Below are 12,179 nucleotides of genomic sequence, written 5' to 3'. Positions count from 1 at the left end.
TTAATTAATTAATTCCAATTTTAATTAATTATTGACACATTTAATTAATAATTTAATGGTGTAGTTAATTAATTCATTATGGCAGTCCTGGCGTTCCATAGATATGGGCTCAAATTGTGGTCATAAATATTTTGTACTTGTAAATCGCAGCAGAACTATTGCTGTGTGCATTACTGCATGCAGACACGTGTCTTCTGCATGATGCAGTTCTGCTTGTGTTGAGTGATATAAACAAACAATCGATCTACGCTCTTCAAACATCAAAACTGATCATTTGATTTTTTATGACACAGCAACGGTGAGTGTTCCCACCCTCTGCTCTTTGTAACTTAATGTAATCTTTCTGTTTTCGTATTTTGGACAAGATTTTTGAGTCCGCCTTCGCAGTAGCAGTTGACATTCGGTTATTACGTACACGTTGATCAGTTATCTTGTGGCAACTGATGAATTGAAACAAATGAGCGTGCTGTGTGTGCCACAGCGCAACAAACATTACCTGTCCTTTTATTAACTGCACAAGTAGTGCTGGTCATTAGCTGCTAGCTAACTGGGTAATGGTGTGATGAGTATGTAGCTTTGCTCACTGTTTTAGGGAAGGTATTTCATTTTAAATTAAGTTACAGGGCTTTTCCTGCCTTTCTGGAGAGCTTATATTTCACTAAAAACTATCTAATATGCATATCCACATAACTATGTATTATTATAATTATGATATAAAACATACCCTGTGTTTTAAAGAAAATACATTAAGAAGCAGATTATTATAGATTTATATTTCAAATATGACAAAATGATGATTTTACCACAGCAGTAAAATTATTGTATCTCGACAGTTTAAACATTTAATAAGCTTTCTGCCTGCACAGAGTGGATAGTACAACAAAATAAATCATCATAAATACATTATTTTATATTTATTACTTTATTTTTATTCTCATTACTTTACAATTATAGCACTAGGACTACACAATAAGGAAAGGATTCTGGATCAACACCATGCTGCAAACTTGTGGCCATAGTATGTACAGTATTCTCGAAAAGGCATAAAATGTCACTGTATGTGTGTGTGTGTGCATGTTTTATGTTTATATATATATTTTTTTTTAATTATTACTCATGTTATAACATTTTCCCAACATGCCCTGTAAGGACATGAGGCGAAAACAGTGACAAAAGGAGCCATGTGAGAACAGGTAATAACAACATATGTACTGCGTGTGAAATGCAAGACGATTCAACCTACCTCATTTCTGTCTGCCGCTTATTTACTTTCTGGCTCTTCGAAATGTTGCGGCAAAATGTTGAGGAAAAGCACCGGGTATTTAAAATGGACTAATAATGAGGTGGACAAAAGGAGCTATGTGAGGCTGCTAAAGGCAGTGGATCCCTCACCAGCTGGAATAAAAAGAGCACAGGTAGCAATAACACATGTACCAGTTGTTGGATTGCAGAGTTATTCAAGTACAAAAACAATAATAAACACAATGTTTTGGTTCTATGACATTTTTCTATCATTACTTTTTTATGGATTAGGTGCAAGAGTTGTTAAGTGTGGATAATTAAATAATAGATTAATGCAATAGCAAATTGTGCCTTGTTCTCAGATGGACAGCAAGTGGAAAGTGATGGATGAGATGAGGAGATGGAAGGAGAAAGAGAGGCAAAGAGGGATTCACAGGCAGAGCCTAGTTTATTTCCCACAGTTTGTTTTTTTTTTTGAATCTGTTGCCTTGTGGTTCCAAGCGCTGTCACCAAACTTTGCATTTTATTATTCTCTCATAACACTTGTTTAATAAGCTACCATTTCTCCTATGGACTTTTGAATGCCTGCAGTCTCAGATCAACACAGCCCTGCCCTCCAGCACTATCAGCAGCAGGAGCAGCAACAACCCCACAACAGCAACATTGTACCCAATCAGGTAAAACATAGTCGACGTTTGCTTTGCATTGTCCCCACCTGATGATAATGATATAGTGTAATGTGATTCCATATTATTATTCTTGATGAATGTGGATTGTTGTTATTCAGCCTATGTGCCCCTTCAAACATCTCTCTGCACGGCCCTGATCATCGACAAAATGTCCCCATCTTTCTCTGCAGCAGATGGAATCATTACAACTGTTTCTCCTTTTAAGGAAACACATTGAAATTAATAATGTTAAACTCAGTTAAAATCTCTACTTTCACTGTTTATTATTTCAAGGATTGAAGAGAGATTTTGATAATTTTCTGTTTTTGTGGTCATTTTAAGGAGCTGATAGATGAATTTAAAATCACTGGTTGAATGTTTAAGGCTACTTTAGGCTTATTGAATCAAACATGATGTTTGTTTGAGGAAAATGTGGTCTCATGTGTTGCAAAAACAAACGGAAAATCTTTCCACAACTCTGGAATCTATCTCAACTTGACCAATATGCTTTGTTTGTCCAGCTGTATTTTTTAAGAATAAATCCACCATTGCTTGCTTTTCCACTTTCACCTAACCGTTCCCTTGTGGGTATTTGGGTGCTCTTATCTAGTTAGACCCTTTTTTTAAATACACTTTTCAGAGCTTTGGGATCCTTCTCAGCTGGATCGATATGCTTTGTTTGTCAAGCTCTATTTTTTAACCATATACCCACCATTGCTTGCTTTTCTACTTTGATGCAACCCTTCCCTTATGCTGTCCTTTGGGGACCTCTTATCTGAGCCTGGAAATCAACACCATTTGCAACTAAGCATTTTTGGCTATAAAAAGGGAAGCAGCAGCAGTTGTGGACACATTCGGACAAGGAAAAATACCATCATGAGGAGTCTGTTGGTTTTGCTCTTCTTGGCTGTGGCCAACGCCAAAATCTTCGAGCGCTGTGAATGGGCCCGCACGCTCAAGGCTAATGGCATGGATGGCTACTATGGAATCAGCCTTGCCGACTGTGAGTACCAGCATGTCAGCTTAGGAAAATGCAAGATCATTCTTAACTTGTACATTGTTACCAATGCCATGTTAAGGGTAAGGTCATGGTTACCCATATGTGGAATTTTCACCTACTTGCTTTTTAATAATATTGGTGCGCAGAGAGTCCAACTTACCGATCTATCTTCCAACTTGTGTAACCTTAGTTTTTAAAATCTGTCAAGAATGTGATTCTGACCAAGCATTAATATATGAAAAACAGGTAAATTTTAGTTTACCTGACACTTAGCTTTCAAGTTGTCTATACCTCCAGCTCTTTTTTTCTGTCTGCAGGGGTTTGCCTCACCCGATGGGAGTCAAACTATAACACCATGGCCAAAAACACCAACAATGACGGATCCACCGACTTTGGCATCTTTCAGATTAACAGCTACTGGTGGTGCAATGACTACATCATCAACTCGCATAACGGATGCAACATGGACTGCAGTGGTCAGTCATGAGCCTCAATAGGTTTTTAGCTCAGGTCCTCTTGCTGTCTGAGTGATGGCAATCTTTAACCTTGTGAGGTGTTAGTCATCATAGGTCCTAACACTTACCTTATACTTTAAAGAAAAGCTAAATAAATTATTTTGGGGGGAATCAGAATAGTTTCTGATGGGTGTTTCCTGACTGCCAAGGATTAGGAGAACTTGGGAAATTTAATAAAACAAATATTACATTTTCTGCTTGTCTGCATGAGTTAAAGTTGAAAGGGTTTAGGGTTGGGGACACTATCAATGATGACTTAGACCTAGGGCTGGTCATCACTGATTTCTATAACTGATTAAATTCCAATTCGCAAGGTCCTGATTCGATTCAACCCCCAATTTGATTCAGTTTTGACTCACTCAGAAATATTATAATTCTGATCATTTATCAGTACATATCCATATTGTATATCTATGTATAAAAACAAAGCTGACACTTGTTAGACTTCATTAGAGGTGTAAGCATCACACCAGATGATATCTGAGCATAAATATTGTAATAAGCGACTCATGCAGAAAGTAGAGCTTTTTGATGGTAAATGGTTTCTGAGTACACTGAGAGAGAGAGATTTTTATCATGGTGGAAGCAAAACAGCCAAAGTAAGAGGGGATTAATGACAATGTTTTTCAAACATGAAGCGTAGTTTTGATCTTCTTTTGCTGTTGGTTCAGTGAATTTTGGTCAGAGAGTGACGAAACCTGAAGCTGCAGAATCTGTGAGATGTCAGCTTTCAGCACCCAATGGGGTGTCGTGCGTACGTGCCATCAGGTGAACGATCCACACTTTGTGCTTACATCTTTGTGCGCAATCATTTTACCTGTTCTCATTGCCTGTTTTAGCCGTTTGGCAGCTGTTGAAACAGTTTGCTGAGCTTCAACCTAAGATTCTGACATTTCTGGAAAAATACATTTATATTTAAAAATCGATTCAGGATTTAATGAATCAAAACTCCAATGGGATGCTCTGTGTATGCTGGCTACAGAAGTAGACACTTTTGTATACCCTCTATCCCTCCAAAAAAAACGCTCTTACTTCTCAAATACTTACCTCTGTGCATGGGAAATTACTCTTAGTAAAAAGCAGCATGTTAAGTGCAACATTGGTACTGTCCATGATTGGTCTTTTCTGTCACTTGTATCTGCCTCTATCCTTATAGCAGCAGATACAGGTGGTTATAAACTGCTGCACAGGAGATAAAAAAATGTTTACGTTAATACTCTATTGGTCTGTGAATACTGGTCTTAAGACCACTTTTGCTTTGTGTTAATTTTTATTTTAGATTTGAAGTTGACTACTGCTGTTGGAACAGCTGAGGGCTACAGGCTTTTGCCCTGATTTCTTCAACATTGCTTTTACAAGAACAATAACATCGCAATTAAATTAAAATGAGAAGAGTGTACACTTTTCAGAACAGTTTTGCATTCAAGCTAGTTCAACATTGGTTAATTCTTAAATTCTTGACACAGATTATTAGTTATTTAGGTTGAGAATGTAAATGAAACTGTACATGGACATTTCTAAGTTTGGGGTACTCTCCTTAATGGCAGACCAGTGCAGCACTCACAATACTGCAAGAAACTGCTTCAAACCACCTAAAATCCTGTCTCATTATGTCCTAAGTTGACTAAATTTTAATATTGTCATTTGACTCACTTTTTTCTCAGTTTCAGCAATGCCAGCTACAATTTTGATGTTTTACACTTTTGATTTTTACGTTGCTGTCCTTTTTCCCCATATTTGGTCACAGCGTTTTTGAGCGATAATGTCAATGCAGCAATCACCTGTGCCAAACGTGTCGTGCGGGATCCTCAAGGCATCAGTGCCTGGTAAGAATGAATCACATAACTGACAAACAGTTTCTGACTGACTGACCTCTTACTTGGTTAATCATACTTTTGTCTGGTTTCAGGTATGGCTGGCAATATAACTGTGAGGGTCGTGACCTCAGCTCCTATGTGAGTGGATGTGGTGTTTAGTCAGCCCACGGCAACAGGAGGGTCTCGTCCGCATAATAAGATGTCCCCGTCTTCTTCTGTTTCTGTAATTTCTCAAATTAATAAACTGACTTAAAATCACAGCTTTCATTCTTTTCATGTACCTTTTTTAGGATGTAACCCTGAAAGTTATCATCAGTCATGACCCCAACCCTAAAGCATTCAATTGAAATATATAATAATCACGGCGGGATACGCCGGTGTGTTTTGCTGAACGGACTGAAGAGCAGACACTGAGAGAGAAGTTGCAGGTGAAACAAAAAGCGAGCCTTTATTCGGCTGGTGGCAGTTGATAAGCATGAAAACTATGACACACTATCAAAACACTGACAGACTATGGTGGGGATAACAGACGACCTGACAATGACATACAGAAAACAGAGGACATAAATCCACACAGGAGGTGATCAGGGGAAGTGGGAACACATGGGGAAACAGCTGGCTGACATGAACCTAATGACAGGACAGGGGAAGTGAAACTAAATACAATGAACAAAGAACACAAGATTCCTTCAAAATAAAACAGGAAACATGGAGAAAAATACAATCATCAACAAAATAAAACTAAAATACACACAAGACTGGGCCGCAGACCCAGTACTATGACAATAATATTGTATTAGATTGTTCTTCCAAGTCCGAAAATCAGAGAAAAAGAAAATAACATAATTATTATTATAACTGGAATAAATAAAAATGATTTAGATATTACAATTCTGCTTTCTCAAGTGGGTAGGATTATCACCAGTGATGACTCAATGATTTCTGTCCATGTTTTAGCTACAACTGGAGACCTGTTCATGACACTAACAAGTGAAGAGGTTTGATGGGTGTCTGTTACTTTCTTTGTTCTCTGACTTCCAGGCATGGGAGAGCTTGACAAATGTAATAATATTCTAATATTTAACCTCCTAGGACCTGGCGTCCACATATGTGGACATCACATTTTGGTAATTCTTTGTTTTTACATTCATATGCCCCAATATGCCCAAATATCAAAGAGAAATTAAAAATGTATGCCGTGGAAGAGTTCGGGTCTTAGGAAGTTAAAGCACACAGTAGTGTTGGTGTCGATACCAATGACGACTAAGATCTCAAAGGGCTAAAGCTGTTATACTCTATGATTCTCTATTCAGAGCAACTTCTTATATACTGGTAGTTTTGACCCTTTTCTCCCTAACTGTGATGCTCTCAGCAGGTTTTGGAGACCCAAACAGAATGTAACCTATGTACAAGAGAATTTACTTTTAATTTATAATTGTATGTTTTAGTACAACATCTGCCACTTCTACCTGCAGTATGCTGCTTATATATGGATAAATATGGTGACATACTTGTGAGTGACAGCAGGATGGATAATTGCATTAATGATGCTGGGCACTGATTGGTGGGTAATTCCTGTGAATAGGGGTGTCAAAACTATGGTCTGACAGCCAGAGCCTGATAGATGGTCTAACCTGGCAATCTAAAGGAGCTGGCAAGCTCATTTACACATGCAGCCAAGCTAGACTTGGCTGCATGTGTAAATTGCAAAGAAGGATTTCAGGCTTCTAGACCTTGTTGATAGAACAATTGGAGATTATGTATCGGAATTTCAGGAGCAGGACCACGTGTCACGGGTTGCCAGGGCAAGCCGTGTGTGAATTATTTAGGACCCAAGAAGCGGCAGCTCTGGTGCAAGTGAGTTTATTAAACAAATGTAGATACAAACAGAAATGACGAGGGTGAACATGAAACTAAGAAAACCTAAACTGGGAAAAACTAACCAGAAACAGAGATGCAGGGAGGCACAGGGAACTACACAGGATGACGGACAAAGATGCAGACAAACCAGCAACGAGGACGAGGGAACACACACTATAAATACACACACGAGCAATCAGGGGATGGAAAACAGGAGGGAAACACACCTGGGAGACATCACAGCTGACGAGGCAGGGGAAACGTAAACGGAACGCACTGACATCAGACAGAGACCTTCAAAGTAAAACAGGAAACGCATGCACATAATGACACAGACTCAGAGACGCAGACTAAACACAGAGACCTTACTACACTAAAGGGGATACACAAGCAGGGATGACACCAAACAGAGGGAACACAAGTAAACCCTGGGAAACCCAAAACAACAGTCATAATACATAAAACTATTAAAAGTAAAAGTACACAACCAAAAGCACTGGGTCACAGACCCAGGACCATGACACCACGCCTCCAAACATGCTCCTTCCGGTTGTCATCTATATAGGTTCCCCCACTTCTGCATGCGCCATATCCTTCCTAACAAGAAAATGATGTCATTCACATAGATTACTGATTGGCAGAGCTAACTCGAAATTTCGAGTTACTTTTCTCAAAATTTCGAGTTAATAAGTTGAAATTTTGAGTTATGGATACTTTTTTTCTAGTGGCTTAAACGGGCTTCCATACACCAGTGATGACTTAATGATTTCTTTTTTAATTCTTTACATTATTTTTCACTGTTTGAGCTATAACTGGGTAACTACATAAATGCTTGTTATTTTTTGAGAAATATCTGGAAATTAGAATAAAATTTGACTTACATTTGGACTGAAATGTGGCAACTTCAAGTTGTATCCATTATTGTGTTCAATTTTAAAAGCATTTTATATTTTAGTCTTTTTTTAGTGCAATATTATATTCATGGTATGATTCATATGGTCCTGTGGTGTAAAATCAGTAATAAAGCTTTGTATGCTTTGTTTCTGCCATTAATTAGAACTGCTTTAAAAAAAAAAAAAAAAACCTTCCTCAAACATCAGTTTGTCTCACTCTGATTGATCTGCTTTGTTTGTCTGTCTGGAATTTGTAACCATGAACCCACCATTGCTTGCTATTTGCTTTTGCGTGACTCATGCTCAGGTCCTCTTATCTGAACCTAGACAGTTACAACTCAGAAAACTCAGCAACAGCTTTGGACAAATTCAGACCAGCAGAGACACCATGATGAAAAGTCTATTCTTTTTGCTCTTGGTGGCTGTAGCGAACGCTAAACGCTTCCAGCGCTGTGAATGGGCCCACAAGTTGAAGGATAGTGGAATGGACGGCTACCGCGATGTCAGTCTGGCTGACTGTGAGTATGACCTGTCAGACTGCCTGGTCTCACACACAAGAGCTAAATGACTTCACATGTGAATCCCATGCTAGGCACTTTACGATCAGCTTGTTATGATACACACACTATGTGTGTGTGAATGGGTGGATGACTGGATGTGTAAAGCGCTTTGGGGTCCTTAGGGACTAGTAAAGGGCTATACAAATACAGGCCATTTTTACCATACTTGTTACAGCTTGTTACTTTACGTTACGTTCAGTCTGTTGCAAAAACACATCATTTGTTCCCATTTCTTTGGTCGAATTTACAAAAATGCCAGAAATGACCCAATTAGACAGGCATAAAGAAGTGAAAACAGGTCTTATGGATCAGTGTTAATGTAGCTGACCATTAATTTCCATCACAGTTTTCCTCAACAAACTTTTTTCCTAAAAAAATAAATAAAACAATAACTAAATATAAACAAACGAAGGAGGACAAAAACTGTGATGAAATGTACTGACACTTTTGTCAACGAATGAAAATGAGATTAAAAAAAATCTTGGAGATGTTAAATCTTGGAAATATTAAGCAGAACTAATTAAGTTGCATAGAAGTGTGGGACAAGCTTGGAAGTGATCCAATCAGAAGCTATTTCCTTGTGCAGCAAGGTTAGACCAGTGACAGTTTAAAAGTATATTCGTTGGGTTAGACGTGAACGATTGAGCTGCCCCTGGAAATGGAGCGGGTTTGGAACGGGCATCCGTAAAACATGGTAGAGGCTTTGTCATGTTTGATGGTACTTTTCTGCATTCATGATTCCATCCATGTTGACAAACTCTCCAACACGACTGTCCTCAGGGTTTAATCTGCCATTAAATACCATCTGGAAGAACTCTGATTGGTAAGGCTTCAGTTTTCAGCATGATAATAATCCCAAAAAAACTGCCATTGCACTGAAAGTGTACCTAGTTAGAAAAAAACACAGTGGAACACTATTAGTTTGGTCTTCAAATATGATAAAAATGTGATTCTGATGAGAAAAAGTGGATAAATGAGAAAGTGTTGGTTTTAATACCTGACGTTTAGATTTCAGGAGTCCATGTCTCCTGTTTTGTCTGCAGGGGTTTGCCTGACCAAATGGGAGTCAGGCTACGACACCATGAAGACGCACCACAACAACGATGGATCCACTGATTTTGGCATCTTTCAGATTAATAATCGCTGGTGGTGCAATGACAAAATCATGTCTTTCAGAAATGGATGCCAAATCAATTGCAAGGGTCAGTGATGAGCCAGGTCTTGTTGTGATCTGAATGATACCAAGGTTTAAGTTTGGTTCATGGCATGAGGGGTTGTTAGAACTTCATCCAAGCAAAGAACCTAAAGATCTGCATAAAAAGCATTATTACTGAGAAAATCACATCTTCTATCAGTTATTATGCAAAGGTTATACTGGTCCAGCCCACTAGAGATAAAATTAAAGTTTTTCTTTGTACTTCACTGTTTTCCAAGCTTATACAATAAAACGTGTGTCAAAGTGGATGGATTAATACCTTTTCTCCTGTGTTGTACTTGTTTTACCTCAATCATCACATCTTAATAGCCATCATGTATTTACTTTTTTTAATCACAGACCTTTTAAGTGATGATGTCACCGTGGCAATCAACTGCGCCAAACGTGTTGTTACAGACCCCCAAGGCATCGCAGCCTGGTAAGAATGAATGATGTGATTCTAAAAACTGATGGTCCTGCTTTTTCTGGATAGTCAGTCATTTGTGAAAGGATTAACTGCGTGTCTGGTTTCAGGTATGGATGGCGTAATCACTGTCAAGGTCGTGATCTCACACCCTATTTGGATGGATGCGGTCTTTAATCAACACATAGAAACAAGAGGGTGTCATCGGCATAATAAAATGTCCCCATTATCTTCTAAAACATTCAAACTGTTTCCATATTTGATTTTAAAGAAGTAAAATATACTTAGTTACTAAAACCAATAAATTCAGTTTAAATCTTGACTTTCAGTTTGTATGGCTTACCATTAGAAGATTGGGACTATGTTTTGTTTTGTTTTTTACATTTCATTGTTCTCCTAACTCTTTACAATTAGGTTGTCTTATTCTAGGCTAGTAACACAGACTGGAAAATTAGCCTTATGAAAACTTAAGTACAGTAGCTTCAGTAGCTTGAATCATTAATCATTCTCTATCTGAGTCTCAGTCTCTCGCATTGTTGTGGAGAAATTTTGGCCCTCTCTTCTTCACAACAGTGCTTCAGTTTATTTAGTTTGTGGGTATTCGTTTATGCACTTAAGGTCCCACCTTTGAATCAGGTTGGACTTTATCCTGGGCAGTGTAACATGTCAATTCTTTTCTTTTTCAGTCATTCTGTTATAGACTGGGTCAGAGGAGTTCCTGGTTAATTCAATGGCTGTAAGTTGCCCTTGTACTGTGGCTGCAAAACAACCCCAAATCGTTACTCTTGTATCACCTTAATTCACGCTTTGTATTAAGTGTTTGCGCCGATGTGCTGTGTTTGGTTTTCATCAAATGTGGTATTATGCAATACGGCCAAACATCTCCACATCTAATCTGTCAAAAGAGCATTGTTCCAAAAGTCTCATAGATGGTTCACATGCAGCTTGGCAAGCCTAAGTAGTGCTGCCATGTTCTTTTTAGAGAGAATGGGCTTCTTGCACTGTCTGACCTTGGGATGAATTTAGTGGGATGTCTAGTACTGGGGATGCTACAGACCAGCAATGTGCAAAAACTTTTGCTTTGACAGAGGTGCTCACAAGAGTCTTGTTCAAGGCCACAAAGCATGTTGGGAAATTCTGTGAAATTTGTGTCCAGAAACACAAATCGTTAGATTAACTGTTGAGACTATTTCACACACTGTTGGGTGAGAAGCAGTTGCACCCTGGATGGGTTGGTGGACTGTAGCAGAGCATGTGCTTAAGCAGCACCTATCAGCTAAAATCTTTAATAAACAACAACAGTTTTTTAAAGATGTTTCCCATGGAAAAGATATATATAAATCTTGTAAAGTTTGTATCTGTCTTGTGTGAAACTTGTATGAAAAGCATACAAGAGTGAAAACATATATAAGATCCCTTGAAAAATTATATAAATGAAACTTTTATGTTTTGGATACTTACTAAAACAATGTATGAAAGTGGGCACTTTCATGAGTAAATCATATAAGCCTTATATGATTCACTATATGAAGTAGGCCACATCTGATGCATCTGATAAGTTTTTTATATTTCTTTTCCATATGGGAAACAATTAGTGGATTTGATTATTTGGACCTTGCTCAATATGATGGTTCAAAATCAGATTTCACAAACCTATAGTGGAATACTTTCTTCTTTTCCGTCTACAGTCTGCAGATGCAGTCAGTAGCGATTTTTGATACGGGCGACACAGGCGGTTGCCCGGGGCGGCATCGTGGTGGGAGAAAATTGAAAAAATTGCTCGTACTCATGCTGCCCCGACGTCATGCCAGCGCATACTAGGGATGGCATAGGCTCCGATCAGTTTTCTATCGCTCATTTGCTGGGAGTAAGGGCGCCCTAGTTTGCGAGGTGCGCCTGCTGCTTGCGGCACAGGGAGGAGAGGGCGGGGCGGCGGGGGATTCTCTGGCTGGCTGGAGCAGCGTCTAATAACCAACTCGCAAAATAAAACAAAATAAAAACAAAA

The 12,179-nt window shown here is 38.6% G+C and overlaps 2 protein-coding genes across 2 annotated transcripts; both read left to right on the top strand.

Annotated features, from left to right (window-relative positions):
• Positions 1 to 2,745: 2,745 nt before the first annotated feature.
• On the top strand, positions 2,746 to 5,502 carry LOC102207106 (lysozyme C-like). The gene is made up of 4 exons (XM_013914668.1): positions 2,746 to 2,913; positions 3,228 to 3,386; positions 5,173 to 5,251; positions 5,335 to 5,502. Exons 1-4 carry the CDS (start codon positions 2,787 to 2,789, stop codon positions 5,399 to 5,401), a joined length of 432 nt encoding a protein of 143 aa, XP_013770122.1. The 5' UTR covers positions 2,746 to 2,786; the 3' UTR covers positions 5,402 to 5,502.
• A 2,839-nt stretch (positions 5,503 to 8,341) lies between these two features.
• On the top strand, positions 8,342 to 10,394 carry LOC102206817 (lysozyme C-like). Its single transcript, XM_005748179.1, has 4 exons — positions 8,342 to 8,513; positions 9,599 to 9,757; positions 10,111 to 10,189; positions 10,285 to 10,394. Exons 1-4 carry the CDS (start codon positions 8,384 to 8,386, stop codon positions 10,349 to 10,351), a joined length of 435 nt encoding a protein of 144 aa, XP_005748236.1. The 5' UTR covers positions 8,342 to 8,383; the 3' UTR covers positions 10,352 to 10,394.
• The last annotated feature ends 1,785 nt before the right edge of the window (positions 10,395 to 12,179 follow it).

The sequence above is a fragment of the Pundamilia nyererei genome, unplaced genomic scaffold (assembly GCF_000239375.1).
Source record: "Pundamilia nyererei isolate P.nyererei 1_Seehausen unplaced genomic scaffold, PunNye1.0 scaffold00215, whole genome shotgun sequence".
Taxonomy (NCBI): Eukaryota; Metazoa; Chordata; class Actinopteri; order Cichliformes; family Cichlidae; genus Pundamilia; species Pundamilia nyererei.
The sequence above is the reverse complement of the archived record's forward strand: the minus strand, read 5'-3'. Positions and strand labels throughout refer to the sequence as shown.

Excerpts from the sequence above, each read along its gene's own strand:
- LOC102207106 (XM_013914668.1), top strand. The coding sequence starts at position 2,787 with ATGAGGAGTCTGTTGGTTTTGCTCTTCTTGGCTGTGGCCAACGCCAAA. Across the intron at positions 2,914-3,227 it reads TGGAATCAGCCTTGCCGACT|GGGTTTGCCTCACCCGATGG; the intron begins GTGAGTACCAGC and ends TTCTGTCTGCAG. Across the intron at positions 5,252-5,334 it reads CCTCAAGGCATCAGTGCCTG|GTATGGCTGGCAATATAACT; the intron begins GTAAGAATGAAT and ends GTCTGGTTTCAG.
- LOC102206817 (XM_005748179.1), top strand. The coding sequence starts at position 8,384 with ATGATGAAAAGTCTATTCTTTTTGCTCTTGGTGGCTGTAGCGAACGCT. Across the intron at positions 8,514-9,598 it reads CGATGTCAGTCTGGCTGACT|GGGTTTGCCTGACCAAATGG; the intron begins GTGAGTATGACC and ends TTTTGTCTGCAG. Across the intron at positions 9,758-10,110 it reads ATGCCAAATCAATTGCAAGG|ACCTTTTAAGTGATGATGTC; the intron begins GTCAGTGATGAG and ends TTTTAATCACAG.